Genomic DNA, 21,751 nt, shown 5'->3' with positions numbered 1-21,751 from the left:
AAAAAAAGGAATTTTTTGTCTAGGTATCGTCCAACCAAATAAATAGGTAAATTGCAAGTTTATGGACAAAAAAGTCATAATGAAAAAATATTTTCCTCGCGGTTTTTAAGAAGAACAAGTAGCCAACTTGGAAGGTGTTAAATTAGTGGCTGTTACCTGGGAGGACAACAAAGTTGTGACTTTCCTGTCATCGTTTGTTGAAGCAGGAGCCGTGTCTAAAATTGGAAGATTTTACAAAGCTAAAAAAAAAAGAAAATCAATGTTGCATGCATGATTATAAAAGATTACAATGCACATATGGGCGGAGTGGATCTGATGTCCATCCAGCTGACAGCTTCATTGGCAGATACCGTATAAGCACGAGAAGCAGGAAATGGTATCTTCGTATTTTTTACCATGTCATTGATATGTCCGTTATAAATTCGTGGCTTGTTTATAAAGACCTGAATGGTGTAGAAAACCTGAATTTATGTCAATATAGACTGAAGTTATCGGCCGTTCTTGGCAATCTTGGTCGTGCTTCCGAAACCTCCAACAGGCGTGGGAGACCTAGTGTTGGAAGCAGCGTTGAAAAGGAGCTTCAAGCAAAAAAAAGGCTATGGATCTGCGATCAGATAATTTTAGACATTGGCCAGAAAATTGCCCTCGTGGAAGGTGCAAAATGCCTGGATGTATGGGACACACACAAACCAGCTGTGAGAAGTGTGGAGCCTCACTTTGTTTTAATAAGACTAACCCTGGCATTCAGTAAGCGGTCTCTAGTCACTAATAGTGACTTCTGGTGACGAACTTGGATTTTGAGACTATTTGGTATTCAGTACGCTTTCTCACGTCTCTAGTCTAAAAAATAAGTCACTAATTTGTCAGCCGGCTAAGAGCAGGTCACAGAAATAAAAATATGGAGGAAAGGATAACTTCTTTCCATTTTATTAAAACAAAAAACGCAAAAATGAAGCGAGGAAATTTGTTCAACAGCAATTTCATTAGGAAATAAACCCAAATTCTTTAATATTATGAAAATTCATTGAAAAAATAATAATTTTTTTGTTTTTAAAACATTTAAATCTAAAGATTATTAAAAAAAAAAAAAAGAATAAAAAATACTAAATAAAAAATTTAAAAATCCTCTACGATCGAGGAGACCTCGAACCAGGACCCTCTCGACCGGCAGCCTAATGCTTTGTCCTTTCGGCCATTGCGTCTCTTTGCGTGCCGCGGGCAAAAGAGATACATAAATGCTATCAGTTCACTGTCTGTGTTTGTTTTCACCACACATTTTTGGTGAACTTTTAGTGACTCTCTCCCACTGAATACCCAAATCATCTCAAGTCACAAAAATAGTCACTAATTGCTAATCTCAAATTTAGTGACTTGATATGAGACTGAATTACTGAATCCCAGGGTAACAACCGTTTCAAAAATTGTCATACTTACTTAAATGCATAGTATTGCAGATATACAACAGAAATATTTTTTTTTTAAAGTCATTAAATAAAAGAACATTCGTTTGTTTTCGTTTTCATTGTGTGGTAATAGTTTTTTTAAGAATTAAGCAAAATAAAAAAAACACAACGAATACTTCAATTATATAATAATACAAAGATAAATTAATTATCAAAAGCATTGACTCCCACACACTGAAAAAAAGTAATACCAACTCTCAAAAATTAAAATCGATATTGCGAAAAATAGTTTGAAAAACCGCATAAATTCAAATCCGCATAAAAAAGCGCATATAAAAAGACCTTAGTGTATTACAAATATTAATTATATTTAATCAAGATTTATGTACTTACAATATACATTGTTGCGGCACTCGCATTGGAATTTTAGCAAGCCGACAAACTTCTATATATGCAACTGCAGCAGTACAGTATCCCTTGAGTGATGAATGTCCTGAATTACCTTTATTTGATTTATTACCTAATTCCATACAAATGGTTATAAAATGTTCTGGATCCACAAGATTTGCGCAATGTGTGAATGATGAAAATAATTGTTGGCATATTTCAAAAGGCCCCGTAAATTTAACTGTCGACGCCTTCTTCGCTCTTTTTTTATTACAGATATTTGAGTTCCAAGCATCAGTAAAAATATCATTCGATTTAGCAATGGAATTAGAAGGTGTTATGAAATCGTCAAACGGCTCGTTATTCATTGTGCCTAGGATACCAGCTGTTCTGCCAAAATATTTGCCACTAACTTCAAACCAACACATGTCAAATCGCATGTTGCACTCCAATTTGTATCCATCCACTGAATGTATTAATAGCATATTCGAGTCCCTTTGTACCAAGATATTGTCGAGCTTTGCAGGCAACCATGGATTTAATATGCCATCAATTATCAATGCCTTTAAAATATAAAATAACATTATATTCAACAAATAAAAAACAAATAAAATAACTAGTAAATATATAAATATACTGTGATTATGCTTTATATATGTATATATATATGTATAATAGAACGTATCAAAATGTATGGGCCGAAAACAAGATCAATTTAGTCCAAGCGATTTTGAACACTCACTAGGAGAGTATTTTAGGAAAGTAAACAATTATTTCGGCGCCCTGTAAAATATGTCTGTAAAGTTGGTGTACGGTATGACCCAAAAAGACAAAAAAAGCTGTTCTGAGGACCTTTTCAATAGTTCTAGAGTTCCTAAAAAGGAAACCAAAAGCTCTGCAAAATTATGCGATTTTTTTTCAAGAAAGTTGAATGTTTAAAAAAATTAAAATTAAAAGTGTTCTGAGTAGCTTTTCAATAGTTCTAGAGTTCTTGAGAAGGAAACAGGAAGTTCTGCAAAATTACGCCGAAAAAACATATTTTTCCAATAATTCGAAAAAGTTAAAATTAAAAAAATTAAATCGAATTAAATACTGTTCTGAGGAACTTGTCAAAGGTTGTCTTTGATCGACTTGCACACACGCGACATCCCCCACTTGCACACAGCGTCGACTCGTAGGTGTTTAGTTGTATTGCGATTAGCATCCCCCTAATAAAAGGGGCCTCCCCGTGGGGACACCTGGTAACGCCTTGGCGGCTAATTCGAGTGGCGACCCCTCCTAAATCCCTACACCTATGCTTCCCTTTCTGACCAAATTCCTTGCCAGTTCTTCCCTCCCTTCTCTTTTCAGGGCCGGATAAAGGTGTCATACGACCCGTGCCGAAGATCAGCCTGGCTGGGGCCCTTCATCAAGCCCAGTCGCGAAAGGAGTGCTCCGGATACCAGGCGACCTTCAGAGCCAACTAGCCTTACCCGCGTACAGCGGATCTCTGCCCGGGCGGACGTTCCCCTTCTCCGCGTCTCGTGGGACAAAATATGGAATCATCACATCATCACATCACATCACAAACTTCCTACTCCAGTACGGGAGTCCGGCGCTCCGAAACACTCACTCAGCGAACAGCTTCTGGCCGCCCACTGGGGGTGGACCCAGGAACATGGTGACCTGCGATAGGGCCAAGGACTTCATTCGAACTGACCCTGCGAAGGCTACCCACCAAGATCGACGTACCGCGTCACGAATCCTCCGCCGCCAGGCCATCTCACTGATTAGGGAGGATCAGGTCTCGGAGGAGGACTTCGTGAAGGTACAAGAAGACATAGAGTGGGCTAAGAAGATTATCCCGGACTTCGACCTTAACTTATACGGGAAGACTGATGCTGCAAAGCGTCAGAGATCCGTGGAGGAAGCCCCGGCACTGGCACCGAAAAGGGCCAAGACACAAGGTGCCTGGACTCGATCTTTTGCGGAGATAGCTAAAAACCGATAGGTTATTGGCGTTATGGATGAGAGCGACGAAGAAGGCAGGATCCCGAGAAACCAATGGAGGTGGGTCGAAGCCGCTTTGGCGAAAGTTGACTTGCAGGTCAAGAGGGAAAACCCTGGACCACCTCCGTCGTGTACGGACGCGGGCTGGTTCCAGGGGAACGTCAAATTGATAGCCTGTGACGACAGCAGATCGGCAGAGCTGTACAAAGCGGCGATTAGCAGAGTAGGGGAGGTGTTTCCGGGGGCCCGCCTAAAAGTTGTGGAGGCCAGGGACATCCCATCGCGTCCCAGAGCGAGAGCCTGGGTACCCGTTACGCCGTCCGAACCTGTAGATATCTTAGAAATGCTGCAGGAGTTTAATCCCACCATCCCTACACACAACTGGAGGGTTGTTAACCCAGAGCCAACTGAGCGAGCAACGATGCAGGTAGTCCTCCTAAATGACGAGAGTCTGGAAGCACTCGCAAAAAGCGACTACAGGGTGAGCTATGGCTTTTGGAAAACAACGCTAAAAGTTTACAAAACTGACACCGAAGCCCTAGTAAACCTTGCAGCCTGTATAGGGACGGACGAGCCACCCAGCGACCACGAGATGGAAGACGACGACCAAGCAACCGAAGAGCTGGGTGGGTACGCCTCATCCAGCTCCGAAGTAGGTGAAGCCTTACAGAGGCTTTATACAGAGCGTGAGCTTCTCAGCGATGGCGAAGCCAACATGGCGGTGGTAGAGAGGAGAGATTCGCGTGATGAAGGTACTCCAAATCAACACCCATCACAGTAAAGCAGCATCTGCTGCGCTCCTGCTTCAAGTGTCTTCAGGTGAAGTAGACATCGCTTTGGTCCAAGAGCCATGGATCACTGGTAATAGGATCTGTGGCTTGCGGACCCCGAAGTACAAGCTATTCAGTGTTCAGGGTAAGGGAAGACCCCGCACCTGTATTTTAGTCAAAACTAATATAAACTCTTTTACCCTACCACAATTCAGCACTGGATACATCACCACGGTAAGCCTAGAAATAGAGCGAAGAAAATGCAGGCTGGCCTCCCTTTCCCACTCACAGCACTAATGGAGCTGGTTAAAAATACAAACCCGATGGACACGATGCTACTGCTGGGAGGGGACGCAAATGGCCATCATAACCAATGGGGCAGCATCGACATAAACGAACGAGGTGAGTCACTTTATAACTAAGCACAAATCTGGCTATTTGCAACTCGGGAAGTGACCCTACATTTATCACAACCAATCGAAGGGAAGTTCTTGACATCACCCTCGTTAGTGAATCTTACAGTAATCACATCTCTGCGTGGAGGCTCCTAAAGGAGCACTCTTTCTCAGACCACAGGTTCATAGAATTTGGCATATTAGGCTCAGGAAAACTAATTGGGGGTATTACAGAAAACTTGTATATATGAACCTACCTTCTGAACCATTTAATGCACCAGAAAGTAGGGAGGAACTTGATCACCTTGTTAGCTTTTTTGCTGAGAGTTGCGAGACAGCGCTTATCAAGGCATGTCCCAAGAGGAAAACCAGGGAGGCCTCTCTGGTGGTCCTCCGATCTAAATAAACTTCGAAAGAATTCAGGAAAGCTTTCAATGCTGCTAAGCGCGACGCCCTAGTGACATCTTGGGCATAATATATATCGACACTTAACTTATACAAGAAAGCCATCAGGAAAGCGAAACGCACCTCATGGAGTGATTTTTGTAGCGGGATAGAGACTACATCCGAAGCCTCTAGACTCCGTAAGGTACTCGCAAACTCACCTACAGCACCTAGCTATATCCAAAAAGATGATGGGTCCTGGACTGACTCAAGTTCAGAAACCGTTAAAGTACTCTTGAATAATCACTTCCCAGAAAGCAACGGTGGCACGTGATATGATCCAGAATCAGCAGAGGCTACACCACAGCTCATCAACGAAATCGTATGCGACCGGAAAATCTGCTGGGCCATACCTAACTTCAAGCCCTATAAGATGCCAGGACCGGATGGAATATATCCGGCCCAGCTACAACACACCATGGAGCATACAAGGCCATGGCTAAAGACCATATTCACCAGCTGTCTAAAACTCGGTTACATTTCCGGAGCCTGGACAGAAGTCAAGGTAGTGTTCGTACCGAAAGAAGGCAGAGCCTCTCATGCTAAACCTGGCGATTTTAGGCCTATCACCCTTTCATCCTTTCTACTTAAGACTCTGGAAAGACTCCTGGAGACTTATATAAGACAATCGATTAACTCAGCTCTGTTACCCAATGCACAACTTGCCTACAGCAAGGGCAGATCCACGGAGACTGCCCTCCACACGCTAGCTCAAAAATTGAGCAATGACTAGAAGCAAAGGAATTTGCATTAGTAGCATTTTTGAACATAGCAGGGGCATTCAACAAAGTCATCCCCTTTGCTATTACCTCGGCTCTGAACCAACTGCTCCTGCGCATGGAGGTGGATGGATATGGGGTAGTCGCATATGCCAATGATGTAGCGGTTATCGTACAGGGAAAATTTCCTCAAACTCTATGTGATCTTATAGAAGCTGCTCTTGGCTCACTCGTTACTTGGACCAAAAACACCGGTCTTGAGGTGAACCCAGCTAAAACAGAGCTAGTCCTCTTTAGAAGGCGATACAAAGTGCCGGCTCTTATACCACCCAAACTCGATGGCTCACGCCTGGAATTTAAACGCATTCCCAGGTATCTTGGAGTAGTTCTTGACAGCAAACTGCTCTGGAATGACAACACAATGGAACGCATCACGGAAGCTACCACGGCACTTTTCACATGTAAAAAGGCGATCGGTGTATCGTGGGGCTTCTCACCTAAGATAGTTCACTGGATCTACACTTCCATTGTTCGCCCGATTCTGCTTTACGGAGCCCTAGCATGGTGGCCTACCCTCGATAAGACAACAGCGCTCAGGCAACTTCAAAAGGTACAAAGGAGTGAAGAGCTATCCATAAGTGGAGCTCTTTGTTCCTCCCCGACCGAAGCTCTTAACGCGGTCCTACATCTGCCCCCGCTTGATCTGGTAGCTCGGGAAATAGCCACTATAGCAGCCTTAAGACTTAGAGAGGCAGGCTTCTGGACTTATAGTCCATCAGGCCATTCGACAATCCTAGGGACAAGGGCACCCATACCGATACCTGCAGGGACTGACTACTGCATACCATCAAACACCTTCACCAAAAACTATATAATATAATACCATACCAACTCGAAAGGACTGGGACACCAGGCCTCACCATATACGCAACGCTATAAATATGTTCACTGATGGCTCCAAACTCGACGGAAAGGTCGGGGGAGGAGTCTTCTCCCCGGAGCTGGAACTGGAAATATTTTTTCGCCTTCCAGACCATTGCAGTGTATACCAGGCGGAGGTGCTGGCTATTCAGGAGGCCACTCGGTATCTAGCAAGAATACCCAAGGGGGAAAGACAGGTCTTTATCTTCTCTGACAGTCAAGCAGCCCTGAAAGCTCTAGACTCATGCGTAGACAACACAAAGTCTCTCACTGAATGCCGCAGATCTCTAAACGAGATGGCCCAGCATTATAGAATACAACTCATTTGGGTGCCTGGACACCGAGATATTGAGGGCAACTGCAAAGCTGACGAACTGGCGAGGAATGGTACGACCACCCCCATCCTTCCGGGGAAGCACATGGTAGGTATACCAATGGCCACTTTCAAGCTACATGCCAGGAATAGCACCGTACAAGCAGCAAACGAACTCTGGAGAAACCTCTCCTCCTGTATAACGGCTAGGCTTACATGGCCTGCCTACAATAAAAAGCGCACAACTACACTCTTAGAACGCACCGAGGTATCTATTCTTACAAGAATACTTACATGTCACTGTCTAATCGGCACACCTGCTTCGAGATTGGGAGTGAGCGCGCCCGATTACTGTCGCAGCTGCAGATGCGAAGAAGAGGAAGAGAGTGTATAGCACCTTATATGCGAGTGCCCTGCACCCAGCAGAAGACGTTCGGAAGGCCCTCTCTACAAGGCCTTGCAGAGGTATCACGTTCGTCACGTTAACGAATTAGTTTGATCCCAAGTAAGTGCCGCAACATCATAGCGGAACAAAGATTGCGAATGGTATCACAATGGGCCTTTAGTTGGCCTAAGTGTAAGGGGGATTCACTCTCCCTAGCCATCTCAACCTAACCTAACCTAACTTTTCAAACGTTCTAGAGTTCCTGAGAAGGAAAAAGAAAACTGTAGAACTTTTGAAAAGATACTCAGAACAGTTTTAGTTTTAATTTTTTTCAAAAATTTAACTTTTTCGACGTTTTTGAAAAAATTGTTTTATCGCCGTAATTTTGCAGAACTTTCTTTTTTATTTTCAAGAGCTCTAGAACTTTTGAAAAGATACTCAGAACAGTTTTAAATTTTTTGTTTTTCAAAAATTTGACCTTTTCGAATTTTTCGGAAAAATGTTTTCATCGACGTGATTTGCAGAACTCTCTAGAACTATTTAACAGCATGGATTTAATATGCCATCAATTATCGATGTCTTTAAAATACAAAATAACATTAGTAAATATATAAATATATCTACTGTGATTATACAGGGTGTCCCAGAAGTAACCTGCCAAACTTGAGGAGACGGCAGGTGGGGTGGTGAGCTCCCTGATAAGCAAAAATTTTTCAAGTAAAAGTGTCACCGTTTTTGAAATATTTAAATTTTTTTGAATTAAAGAAACATCGTGCCTTTTCATGTATTTTCTTTAACTGCATCTACAAACAAGGCTATACTTCGTAAATTTTTTATGTAAAATACCTCCAAATAGTTGCTTCTCTATGCTGAAATGCAATGTAGATAAAATATATTAAGGAACCATCATAAAATTATAACTATTTTGGGATTTTTAACTTTTTGATATTTTCTTCCCCAACTTTGACTATCTCTGGTGAAAAAAAATGTACCGAGCTATAACTTTACATTACATAAAAAAATTGCTCATTTAATAAAGATTTCAGAAAGGTGCCACTCTTACTGTTTCGAATAGAAAAAAAAGTTATAGCCGCTTTTGTGGGCAAAGGACTGAGACACGCTAGAATGTATTTAATAGATTTAAATTTAAGTTGCTCTTGCTACCGACCAATGACATGCTAAATAGTACAAAGGTACATTATTACCTGCTCCTGACATTATTTTATGTTACTTACCGGAATTAGTGAAAGTGGATTTTGTGAAATTGGACCCTTCGAACATTGTGTTATTAATATTATGACAGAGAACACGGAGTATACGACGCATGAATATGCTGATATTCACCTAATTTACGGTGAAGCTTGCTGTAATGCCAGAGCTGCTCAAAGACTATGCAGGGCGATACCCCAAGTGATTTTTACACCTTTCTTGTTTGCTTACTTGTTAACTATCATTTTTCACTTTCCTTAGGTCGCATACCTGGAAGGCGTGGCGGCGAAACAATACGTCCTGCAACGGTAGATGTTGAAGTTGTGTTAGAGGAAGTGGAATTAGGTCCATCGACTTCAGTGAGAATGATGGAAGGACGGACGGGAATACCAAAAACTACAGTTCACAAAGCTTTAAAAGACCATCGATTTCATATCTACCACATTCAACGTGTTCAGGCTCTACAAGAAAGAGATTACCTCTCGAGGGTTAGATTTTACCGTGAAATGTTGCGAATGCATGAATCAGACCCCAACTTTTTTAATAAAATAATTTGGAGCAATGAATTATCATGCAAACGTTATGGTTATTTTAATTTACATAACCTTCACATAGACAATCCTCACGATTTATTTGTCAGATATTGGGACCTGTGGAACTGCCGCCAACGCTCAACTGTCACAGTTATTTAGAGTTCCTTCAGGAACGGCTTCCAACTCTTTTAGAAGATGTACCCTTAAACCTGCGGCGAAGACTATGGCTGCAAAATGACGGGTGCCCTGCTCACTACGGGCGTGAAGTAAGAGCTCATTTAGACGAAACTCATCCTTGCCGATGGACTGGACGATACGGGCCAATCACGTGGCCCGCTCGATCGCCAGACCTGAATCCATTAGATTTTTTCTGCTGGGGCTATCTTAAGGACAACTCAAAAACAATTCAAAACGAAGAGCATTTGCGGGAACAAATACTGAGTTTAAGATCTCTAAAAGGTGCCGAGCTTGTATTAGAGTAGAAGGTCGCCAATTTGAGCATATTTTATCAAGAAATGAATAAACTTTCCTTCAAACAACTCATGTATATTTTATTTCACGTGAACCCATCCTTCACAAAAAATATTGATAGACTTGTTATAGACTCTAGTCCGAATTCAGGTAAGTAACATAAAATAATGTCAGGAGCAGGTAATAATGTACCTTTGTACTATTTAGCATGTCATTGGTCGATGGACAAGAGCAACTTAAATTTAAATCTATTAAATACATTCTAGCGTGTCTCAGTCCTTTACCCATAAAAGCGGCTATAACTTTTTTTATTCTATTCGAAATAGTAAGAGTGGCACATTTCTGAAATATTTATTAATGTGATGATATTTTTTTATGTGATGTAAAGTTATAGCTCAGTACATTTTTGTTCACCAGAGATTGTCAAAGTTGGGGAAGAAAATATCAAAAATTTTAAAATCCCAAAATAGTCATAATTTTATGATGGTTCCTTAATATATCTTAACCACATTGCATTTGAATATGGAGAACCAAATATCTGGAAGTATTTTACATAAAAAATTTACTAAGTATAGCCTTGTTTGTAGATGCAGTTAAAGAAAATACATGAAAAGGCACGATTTTTCTTTAATTAAAAAAATTTAAATATTTCAAAAACGGTGACACTTTTACTTGAAAAATTTTTGCTTATCAGGGAGTTTACCACCCCACCTGCCTTCTCAAGTTTGGCAGGTTACTTCTGGGACACCATGTATATATACACACATATGTGTGTATAATAAGACGTATCAAAATGTATGGGCCGAAAACAAGCTCAATTTTCCAAGGGATTTTGAACACTCACTAGGACAGTATTTCAGGAAAGTAAACAAATTTTCGGCACTCTGTAAAAAGACAAAAACAAGCTGTTCTGAGTAGCTTTTCAATAACTCTGGAGATCTTAAAAGGGAAAAAAAAGTTCTGTATGTTTTGACAAAATAATTGCTTTAAAAATTGTGTATGCCAGATACGACATGTGGCAAAAAGGCAAATAAAAAAATGTTCTGAGCAGCTTTTCAATAGTTCTAGGGTTCCTAAAAAGGAAAAAAAGTTTTGCAAAATTACGCTTACATTTTTTTTTCCAAAAAGTTGAATGTTTGAAATAAATAAAAATTTAAAGTGTTCTGAGTAGCTTTGCAATAGTTTTCGAGTTCCTGAGAAGGAAACAGAAAGTTCTGCATTATTAGCCGAAAAAAACATTAATTTCAAAAAAGTCAAATAAGTTAATTTTTGAAAAAAATAAAAATTAAAACTGTTCTGAGCTGCAGAACTTTCTTCTCAGAAACTCTAGAACTATTGAAAAGCATGGATTTAATATGCCATCAATTATCAATGTCTTTAAAATATAATTTAACAATAGTAAATACATAAATATACTGTGATATTGCTTTATATATATATACAGACATATGTATATATAATAGAACGAGCCAAAATGTGTGGACCGAAAACAAGATCAAATTTCCAAGTAAACAATTTTTTCGGCGCCCTGTAAAATATGTCTGTGTAGTTGGCGTACGGTATGGCGCAAAAAGACACAACAACAGCTGTTCAGAGTAGCTTTTCAATAGTTCTAGAGTTATTGAAAAGGAAAAAAAGTTCTGGATATTTTGACAAAAAAAAAAATTGCTTTAAAGCTGTGTATGCCAGATTCACGGGGCATACGACATGTGGCTAAAAGGCAAATAAAGAATTGTCCTGAGCAGCTTTTCTATAGTTCTAGAGTTTCAGAAAAAGAAACAAAATGGTCTGCAAAATTACGCGTAAAAAAAATTCCAAAATAGTTGAACGTTTGAAAAATATATAAATTAAAAGTATTCTGAGTAGCTTTTCAATAGGTCTAGAGTTCCTGAGAAGGAAGTTCAGCAAAATTACGCCGAAAAAACATTTTTTTTTTTTAAATATTAAATTCCTGAAAAATAAATAAAAATTAAAACTGTTCTGAGCAGCTTTTCAATAGTTCTGCAGTTCCTGAGAAGAAAAAAGAAAGTACTGCATAATCACGCCGATAAAACAATTTTTTCGAAACAGTCAAAAAAGTAATTTTTTTGAAGAAAATAAAATTTAAAACTGTTCTGAGTAGCTTTTGAAAAGTTCTAGAGTTCTTGCTAAGGAAAAAGAAAGTTTTGCAAAATTACGCCGAAAAAAACATTTTCCAAAAAGTCAAAGAAGTTAAAATTAAAAAATAAAACAAAATTTAGTACTGTTCTGAGTAACTTTCCACAAGTTCTAGAGTTTCTGAGAAGGAAAAAGAAAGTTCTGCAAAATTCCGCCAAAAACACAACTTTTGAGACAATTTTTTTTTTTCAAAATATCCAGAACTTTTTTTCTCCTTTTCAAGAACTCTTGAACTATGAACAACTTTTTTTTTGTTTTACGCCATACCGTATGCCAACTTATCAGACATCTGTAAAATAGCTAAATCGTTTTTTTATATAACATTTTTATTTGATGTCCGATTTCCATAAGCGATACATCGTTGCAAAGGGTGCCTTCACGTGCCGAAAGTGCCCTGAAGTTTGAAAAAATTACATTTTTAAAGAAATTACAATATTTTTCTTTTTTTGCTTACGACTGATTCTATCTAAAGCTAAAGGATGGACAAACCAAAACTGCGACACTTTGGGAAGCTTATAACTTACCCAAAAAGATTTCAATATTTTGAAATTAAAATACCATAAGTTGACCATGAGCTAAGTTGGACGTGGAAGAAATTTAATTTGAATTTGATTCCTAGTTGAGTTAAAAATGGCAACCGAGTTAGAAACGAGACAACCCATTTTGCACGTGTTTATAAATGATCTGACCTTAAGTACACGTAAAATTGCTAAAAATTAAAGATTGCACTATTCGACAGATTGCAGGGCTTTAATCGGTACAAATAAGGCCTGGCAGTTACGAGAAAGCCAGGGAGCGGGTGTTTGCATGGCCAAAGTGATAAAAACAGTACTCGGAAGGTCCTCAGTGCGTTTTCGCGAGATCCGAAGGTTTTGTCGCGTTATGTTACAAAATCCGTACGGAGATCGCAGTTTTTCGTACAAAAGGTAAAGCGGAAAGCTTCATTGAGATGTTCTACAGCTCAAACAGCGCCAGACCGAGGCGCAAAGAAGAATGTTCAGCGAAATCCCGCAGTCGGAAGTTGTATGAATTCTAAATTAAAAAATGCAACTTCATCGTTATGGACTACGAAACCTACTGCTTTAAAAATTCAAAATATATTGCAGGTCAAGATTTTTATACTGCTGCAAGTCGTCAAGATGCCCCTGAAAGTTGTAAGCTGAAGTCCAAATTTCCAAAAAACCAGATGGTTTGGAAAGCTCTCTTTTTCCATCCGGGACAATGAATGATCGAGTTTATCGGGATGAGTGCCTCAAAAGGCGTCTTCTGTCATTTATTAACAGATAAGGTAGTAGGTCACTGTTCCAACCACTTACAGATAAATTTTCCTACACCATTCTGCCAGCAGCGACATCGAATGCCGTCACAAAGCGACAAATCTTATCCTCTGTCGTAAAACTTTTGGGCCCGGCAGGATGGCTGTCGCCAGTGATGATTCAAGCAAAGATTCTGCTTCAAGAACTTTGGCTGGATGGCGTTGATCGGGACGAATGTGCCAAACCCATAGCCTTAGCAAAATGGCAACAGTTCGCAGAAAGTCTGCCAGCCATCTGCTACATCGAAATCCCTCGATGGGTTAATTTTACTCTGGGGCAAGATACCCAAATCCACGGGTTTTGCGATGCCTCGGGAAAAGCATATTGCGCTGCGATTTACATCCACGTAGATGCTATCAACCAAGGATATACCACTCTCTTGGCTGCGAAAAGCAAAGTCGCACCATTGAAGACGGTAAGCTTGCCAGGCCTGGAGCTGTGTGGTGCAGTCTTACTCGCAAAACTGGTCGCAACTGTTCGAAAACAGCTCAAATTAGAATCGTGCAACACATTCTTATGGTCAGATTCAGAGATTGTGCTAGCTTGGCTTGAAAAGCCACCATGTACATGGAAGACATATATATCCAATCGTACCTCCCAAATCTGGGAATATCTTCTAACCGGTACATGGCGCCATGTTGCCAGCCAAGACAATCCAGCCGACCTCGGCACCCGTGGTTGCAAACCGCAGGACCTGGCAAATTCCCACTCTGGTGGCACGGACTAAAATGGCTCTCTTGCCACATGGATGCATGGCCAAGGTCAAATGCATGCAGTCCATCTCCACCAGAAAAGCGCAAGGTGGAGGCATATCACGCGCTCGAAGAAGAGGTCGATTTTCTTGATCGCTTTTCTTCCTTCTCTCGAGCACTCTGCGTTACTGCATACATGTTCCGCTTCGTGAGCAATGCCCGCAACAAATCAAAGGGGTTAGCTACAATCACCAATCTACGTCTGACACATAACGAATTCCAACATGCAAAAATGCGTATTATCAACGCAGCGCAATCTCGCCATTTTCCGAGCGAAAAAAGCGCTTGGCATGATAAAAAGCCAATTAACAAAAAAGGTCCGCTTCTTCTTCTCAATCCTTCCTTGGACAAAGACGGACTTCTCCGGGTTAATGGCCGATTAGCACATTCCACGTTGAGCTACAATGAAAGGCACCCAATAATTCTCCCTACAGAATCGAGGTTCTGCCAGCTATATTTGGAGTTTTTACACTCGTTGCTTCTTCACGTAGAAACGCGATTAATGCTGCAAATGGTAAGGCAATGAAAATGAATTAAAAAATGCATTTTTCAATGCAAAGTGTGCACGCTTTACAAGCAACAAACACGCACCCAAATAATGGCCGCTCTACCCCCTGAGCGCTGCAGTTTCTCACTCCCATTTTCTACAACTGGAGTAGATTTTGCTGGGCCATTCCAAATTAAAGCATCGGTGCTAAGATCTACCACCCTTATCAAGGAATACCTTGCAGCTTTTGTCTGTTTTTCCACAAAGGCAGTACATATCGAGCTATGCTCGGATCTTACAACCGAGGCTTTTTGAGCAGCATTCGCCCGCTTTGTTAGCAGACAAGGCTTCCCCTCAAAAATGATGAGCGACAATGGAAGAACGTTCATTAACGCCCAGCGTGCTACAGAACGCGACTTCGTTAAATTCCTTAACGAATACTCCGCAGACATTGTCAAAAAATATGACCCACAAGGCATCAACTGGCAATATATACCACCCAGCGCCCCCCACATGGGCGGCTTGTGGGAATCTTTTTATTTTTTTATTTATTTATTTATTTATTTAATCAAATGGAATAGAATCCTTACTGACTATAAAACAAGAGAGCTTATACACTACCTAAAATAATTAAGTAGGACAAAACGAACTGTTCCAAATGAGAGAGACTATTTAACATAGTTAGTTTTTGGAAATCCCAGGTAGAATAAAGAAACACGACGCAGATTATGAGACGGAACGTTTAATGCTAACTTATCCAAAAGATTAGGACAATCGACTATGCCCTCCAATATTTTGGCCACAAAAGAGGCTGCGAGGAAATAACGCCTAGTATTTGACGAGCTTAAATTAAGAAATTGGCAACGAGAAGTATACGGAGGTATAGGCACAGAAAATTTTAGAGAACGCAAGGCAAATTTAATAAAAACTTTTTGAATCTTCTCAATCCGGTTTATATAGACGGCCTGATAGAGACGCCAAATGAAAGACGCATACTTTAGCCTAGATCTCACTAACGTGACATAAAGAAGCTTCAGAGTATAGGGAACCTTAAACAACTGACCATTACGACGTACGAATGCTAGCATTGCATAAGCTTTGGAAATTACGTAATTAATATGGGTTGCGAAGGTTAATTTTGAGTCGAAGTAAACCCCTAGGTCTGTAACCTCTGCGACATAATTAACATCGTGGCCCCCAATATTGTAATTGGTTTGAATGGTAAGAAGCTTTCTGGTGAAAGTGGAATAGGAACATTTACTAACATTTAAAGATAAGGAATTAAGAGAGCACCAAGAATGCAGGTTATTAAGCTCAGCTTGCAGCAAAAACGAGTCTTGTGAGGTTCTGATCACAGAGTAAACCTTTAGATCGTCAGGATATAATAAATACTTAGAAGACTGGAAGCATGATCCAATATCATTTATGAATAAGACTAATAAAAGAGGGCCAAAGATTCTGCCTTGGGGAACACCCGACGTAGCTACAAAAGGAGTGGAGAGTACGTTATCAAAAGCAACTGTACAACGCCTATCGGACAGATAGGAATTAATCCATTCCAGAAAAGTTGAGTGAAATCCCAATCGCGATAACTTATTAATTAAGACTTTATGCGAAACTCTGTCGAACGCCTTCGAAAAGTCTGTGTACACAACGTCCACTTGTAGACCTGACTGCATCGCAGCTACACAGTCCTCCATGAATGTAGCAAGGTTGGAGACAGTCGACCTCCCACTAACAAACCCGTGCTGGTAAGGGCAAATTAAACTTTTCACGGCGAAATTGAGATTCTGTTTGACAAACTGATTCTGATTCCAAAACTTTTGGGACAGTGCCCAGTTTGGAAATAGGCCTATAACTCGGAACGTCGTTCTTGTTCCCACTTTTGTAAAGTGGTGTGATGAAAGCATTTTTCCAGTCGTCAATGAAGTAACCAGACGAAAGAGATTTATTTAACAATATTGTTAATGACTGAACAAGCGATGGGCAACGTTGGAGAATAGCACCTGGGAGGCCATCAGAATCTAATTTAAAAGAGTGCTTTATGCGCCTAAGTTAAGGGCAGAATCTGAAAGAGGGTAGCGTTCAAAAGCCACATTAGAATCGGAGACATAATTGGAGGAGAAAAATTCTGCGAAGAGATTGGCTACCTCAGCAGGTGTGTTAGCCTCCTTGTCATTCAAAAATACTGAGGACGGTACACTCGACCTAGCGTTCTTAGATTTTACAAACCTCCAAAAAGCTTTAGGGTTGTTTTTAATGTCTGCTTCACTTTTGCTAATAAACTTATTATAGAGAATCTTGTCCAAGGAATTAAAGTTCCTAAGGCAGTACTGATAACTGACAAACACAGATTGGGACCCAGTTGCCCTAAATCTTTTAAAAAGCCAATTTCTACGATTTTTGAGTCGCTTTAGATCCTTGTTGTACCATGGTAACTTGTACAACTTCCTTGTAATTAAAGGCACTAATTCTACACACGCCTCATACACACTACTTTTAAAAACTTTGTATGTATCGTTAGCGTCCAAATTACTGAGTATGTGTTTCCAATCATAATCAAGAAGACGGCTATTTAAGAGTTCAAAATTGCACGAACTAAAGTTAAAAGTTGGTCGGCATCTCTCAAGAGGAACAGTAGCGAAAACGTAAAATTGAATATGAACTTCCATAGGAATATGATGATTATTTGCGCGAGTTATTGGGGATGGGCATTCAGACACCCAATAACTTACATTATTGCTAATGAAGATTAGATCTAAAATACGCTCAAATTTATTTATAATTCCATTAATTTGTTGAAGACCAATACTTAGGAAACTATCAGTTACGTATAACTCACTGTCTGTAGTCGCATTAGCCGTGGTAAAAGACGAGGAGTTATTAAAGCTATTCCAGGATACATTACACAAATTAAAATCACCAAGTACACAGAGGTGGTGTTCGCCAATCCTTGAACTGAGATTCAAAACATTGTCAACGTGCGCTCTATATATGTCGAATCAACTGCTCGGTGGAATGTAAGAGAAGTTCAGAGGAACTCCGAACATTCACGCACAACTGCTCGAGGAAAGAATCATTATTTTGAAGCTGAACCATTGACGAGCACAATCTACGCTGAACTGCTATAAGCACTCCCCCGCCTCTGGACAGGCCCGACCTGATTTCGTCGCGGTCCTTACGATAAACATTATATAGATCGGGATCGAAGAATTCTGAGTCAAAGAAATTAGGTGTTAACCAGCTTTCGACGATGACGAATATGTCAAAATCCAAATGTGAGCTCACTCTGCGGACTACATCAGCATTAGTTCTTATTCCAGAAACATTTGGAAACAAATTTTGATTTTACTATGTGCAACCACACTAGCAGTACTATCGACTGGCTTTGTACTGTCAGCTGATTCTGATAATAAACAACTACACGAGGGCGCATGAGCTACTTCAGTTGCATTTGTTGCGGCAATTTTTGAAAAAAACGGAACGGCCGAACAGAAACATTAGCTGGCCACAACTCAGGTCTCATCAGATTATCGAAGTCGGGGGCGCAGACCCCAAGCTTAAAATTCACGTGTGTTAGTGATTCCAGATTCGACTCTTTTTTAACGAGCTTGTAGCAAGAAATGCGTCGCTTATCAATGCCAGTGTGGTTCCCCACGTACTCAATAGTGTTATCACAAGAAACTATTGGCAAGAAAGATGACAAATGCAACCACTTAAATGGAGTTGCAACACCTAGATCACTGCAGTCATTGGATCCAACCACACGCACCGGCTTACGACTTTTCTTCCTTCTTTTGCTCTTCACTGTCCGCCGAGGGGTAGGAGAAGGAGAGGCGGGCACATCCGCGCCAGTAGCATTAACAGCATCAGCAGCTTCAAGTTCAGCATTAACAACGTCAGCTTAATCACAATTCACAGGCGGCGAAACGTCGACGTCAATAACGACGGCAGATGACTGCGCAGCAGCGTCACTTTCAGCTGCTGCGCCGATTGTTGACTTCGAGTTGGTGACAAACACTTTGTTAGCAGTAAGCGAGGATCGCGTCGAAACAGATGTAGACACAGCACTCCCACCATTAGTACGAAATAACATGTGCAAGGGAGAGACCGCACTAGAAGACTCAGGAGCGACAGCAGGAAAACTATTGTTATTGTTCACACTGCCTGCCGAGGTGTTCGGCGAGCAAGCAACAGCACTTTTGATAGAATTTACTTCATCTACTAACACTTGCAAGCACTTCGCAATGTTGTTGTTCTTTAATTGCGTTACTATTCGCTTGTGTAGGGTTGAGACAGCAGCAGGAGCAGATGTCACAACAGCGACAGTAGACAAGCTTTTGCCATTGTTTACTTTACCCGCCAAAATATCTGATGAACAAGCAAAAGCACTTTTGAGAGAACTAACCTCGTCCACTAACATTTGTGGGCACGACGCATTGTTGTTGTCCATGACGTTTATTGCTTGCAATTCAGATTTTGTCTCGGATTTAAAATTATCAAATTGCGCAAATAACTCCTTGAACTTAGCATCAAAAGCACTCCTTATGGCATCAACATAATGTCTTTGAGAGGCCAGAAGGGAATCATATGTTTCACTGAATCTCCTTGGTAAAACCACACAGCCAGGACACAAATAACCAATTTTTCGATTTTTTTGAAAAGATTGATATCATATTCAGACAAACCACCCTCGCAGCAAGTGCGATGCAATCTTTTTCTGCAAAATCCACTGCATGGCACCTTCTGAGCGTCAGTCCTAGCGAATACTTTATTGCATTTGCCACAAAAATCGTCCATAATGACAAATCAAACGAAAAATAACAGAGCAAGCAAAAACACGTCCGCTCGTCAGCTTCGCAAGCGAATAACTGCAGTGAAAAGCTTTAAAATCCATCTAAAGAAAACCGCTGCAACCCACAAGTTTACTTTTGAAGAATTTACGACGCTTCTGGTGCGAATTGAAGCAGTCCTCAACTCAAGGTCTCCCCAAGACCCAGCTGATATGACAGTACTTACTCCGGGTCACCTCCTTCGAGGTGCATCGCTATTGGTCATTCCCGAGCCTAATGCGGAAGACCTCTCTCTACTAAAGCGGTGGGAGAAAGTCAAAGCACTTCACCACCAATTTAGTCGCCGCTGGAAAGAAGATTACCTCAAAGATCTTCAGAAGAGATACAAGTGGAATCCCCCACAACGCGATCCTCAGCCAGGCGACATCTTCGTGATCAAAGAAGATTCGCTCCCCCCCACCGAGTGGCGACTGGGACGAATCGAAAACGATCGCCACGGCCCTGATAACTACATACGTGTCGTGGAAGTCCGTACACAAAATGGAGTTATCACGCGGCCACTTGTCAAACTTCCTTCCAAAAGCACAATAAATAATTCTATACATATTTTCCATCTGTATATTAAGGGTCTTAAATTTCCGTTTAAATATTGTACCCAAGTACTCCTCGTTTCTCTGCCTTTGCTTCTACTTCCAGATCGAAGACATCATGGCATCATGGAAGGCGGAGATGGATAACTGCCTGCAATGCCGGCTCTGCCACCGGTACCACGCCTTGCGGACGTGCCCGGCCTTCAAGGCGATGAAGTCGCCACAGCGATTGGGAGTAGCCCGCGTTCAGGGTTACTGTATCAACTGCCTTGCGCTCACCCACACGACCGGCGAATGCGACTCGCCAGGCAGCTGCAAGACCTGCGGGCTAGCGCACCACACGCTGCAGCATGTGGCAGCCAACCAGAACGCGCGCACGGGCCAACGGAAAAGGCAGTCCTAATAGCGCGCACTTGCCAGGCAGGCAAGTCACAGCGTGCTGGTGAACTGAAGCCATTGTCCGAGATGAGTGTCTTCGGAACGTGAAAAATCTCGCTAGAATTCGCTCTCTGAACGCACGGCGGAGGCCTTCTGCCATAGCGCGTCTCATTGGGACTAGCTTCACCCACTTGCTAAAACGGTCGAAGAACACCAGTAGGATGGTGTTGCCATGTGTAGATCGCGGTAGGGGTCCGACGAAGTCTGTGCAGACCGTTGCGAAGGGATTCGAAGCCACCTGTCACAGCGTTTTTCAGTCTGGTTTCTGTTGTCCTTCCTTGTATTTTTGGCAGGAATCGCACTGGCGTAAATAGCGGCTGATATCCCGAAATATACCTGGCCAATAATATCGGTTGGCAATCCGCGCCACTGTCCGCCGGATGCCCATGTGGCCGGCGCTGGGTACATCATGGTTCTCCTGTAACACCCGCTGGCGAAGGTGGGTTGGAACGCATAACTTCCGTCCTGCACCATGTAGTCCGCGTATTTCTCCGGATTGGCGCGTACTTCGCCCAATCGCTTATGCCACCAAGTGCATCGTGGTTCCGTCGTTATCGCTTGCCGGAGGGTCTCCAGTGGTTGCCGTGATAGGGCGTCCGGGACTTCAGCAATCTGTGGTCGGTTATCACCTTGAACCTCTATCCCTCTAGGTAGGGCCTCATTTTCCGGATTCCGCAAACGACGGCAAGACACTCCTTCTCTGTGGGCGAGTAGTTGACCTCCGCTTTGCTCAATTTCCTGATGGCATAAGATATTACGCGTTCGCCTCCTTCTAATTCTTCTGTCAATACCGCTCCCAAGCCAAAGTTACTAGCGTCCGTCTGTAGGGTGAATTTCTCGTTAAAATCCGGACAGGCGAGTACGGGGGCCTCGAGCTTCCGCTTGAGGGTGTCGAAAGACTCTTGTTGTTCGACTACCCACTTCCAATGCTTACCCTTTTTGGGGAGTGCAGTTAGTGGTTGGCTTAACGTGGTGAAATCGGGCACGAAGCGACGGTACCACGAGGCTATCCCGAGGTACTGGCGTACTTCCTTCACATTAGACGGTGGTTTTAGTTCTTCGATCGCGGCTACCTTCTCGGGGTCGGTGTGGATTCCCATGTCACTGACCACATGACCCAAGTATCGGAGTTCCTTCTTGAATAAGTCGCACTTCTCGGGGTTATTGCGGAGATTCGCGCGTTGTAGTCGTGATAGTACTTCTCGTAGGTTTTGTACGTGCTCCTCGAAGGTGGAGCTTATGACGACGACGTCGTCTAGGTAGGCGAAATCGTTGGGTT

General features: G+C 41.8%; 1 protein-coding gene across 1 annotated transcript in view; it reads right to left on the bottom strand.

Moving 5' to 3' along the window:
- The window catches only part of LOC118735030, a 327,594-nt gene that overhangs the window by 86,468 nt on the left and 219,375 nt on the right, over nt 1–21,751 (bottom strand). Inside the window, exon 9 of the mRNA XM_036464622.1 lies at nt 1,797–2,353. Coding sequence (XP_036320515.1) covers nt 1,797–2,353 — 557 coding nt within the window. The remainder of the gene's footprint in view (nt 1–1,796; nt 2,354–21,751) is intronic.

Source organism: Rhagoletis pomonella, unplaced genomic scaffold, assembly GCF_013731165.1.
Source record: "Rhagoletis pomonella isolate Grant_MI unplaced genomic scaffold, Rhpom_1.0 Rhpom_scaffold_00003, whole genome shotgun sequence".
Classification (NCBI taxonomy): Eukaryota; Metazoa; Arthropoda; class Insecta; order Diptera; family Tephritidae; genus Rhagoletis; species Rhagoletis pomonella.
The sequence above is the reverse complement of the archived record's forward strand: the minus strand, read 5'-3'. Positions and strand labels throughout refer to the sequence as shown.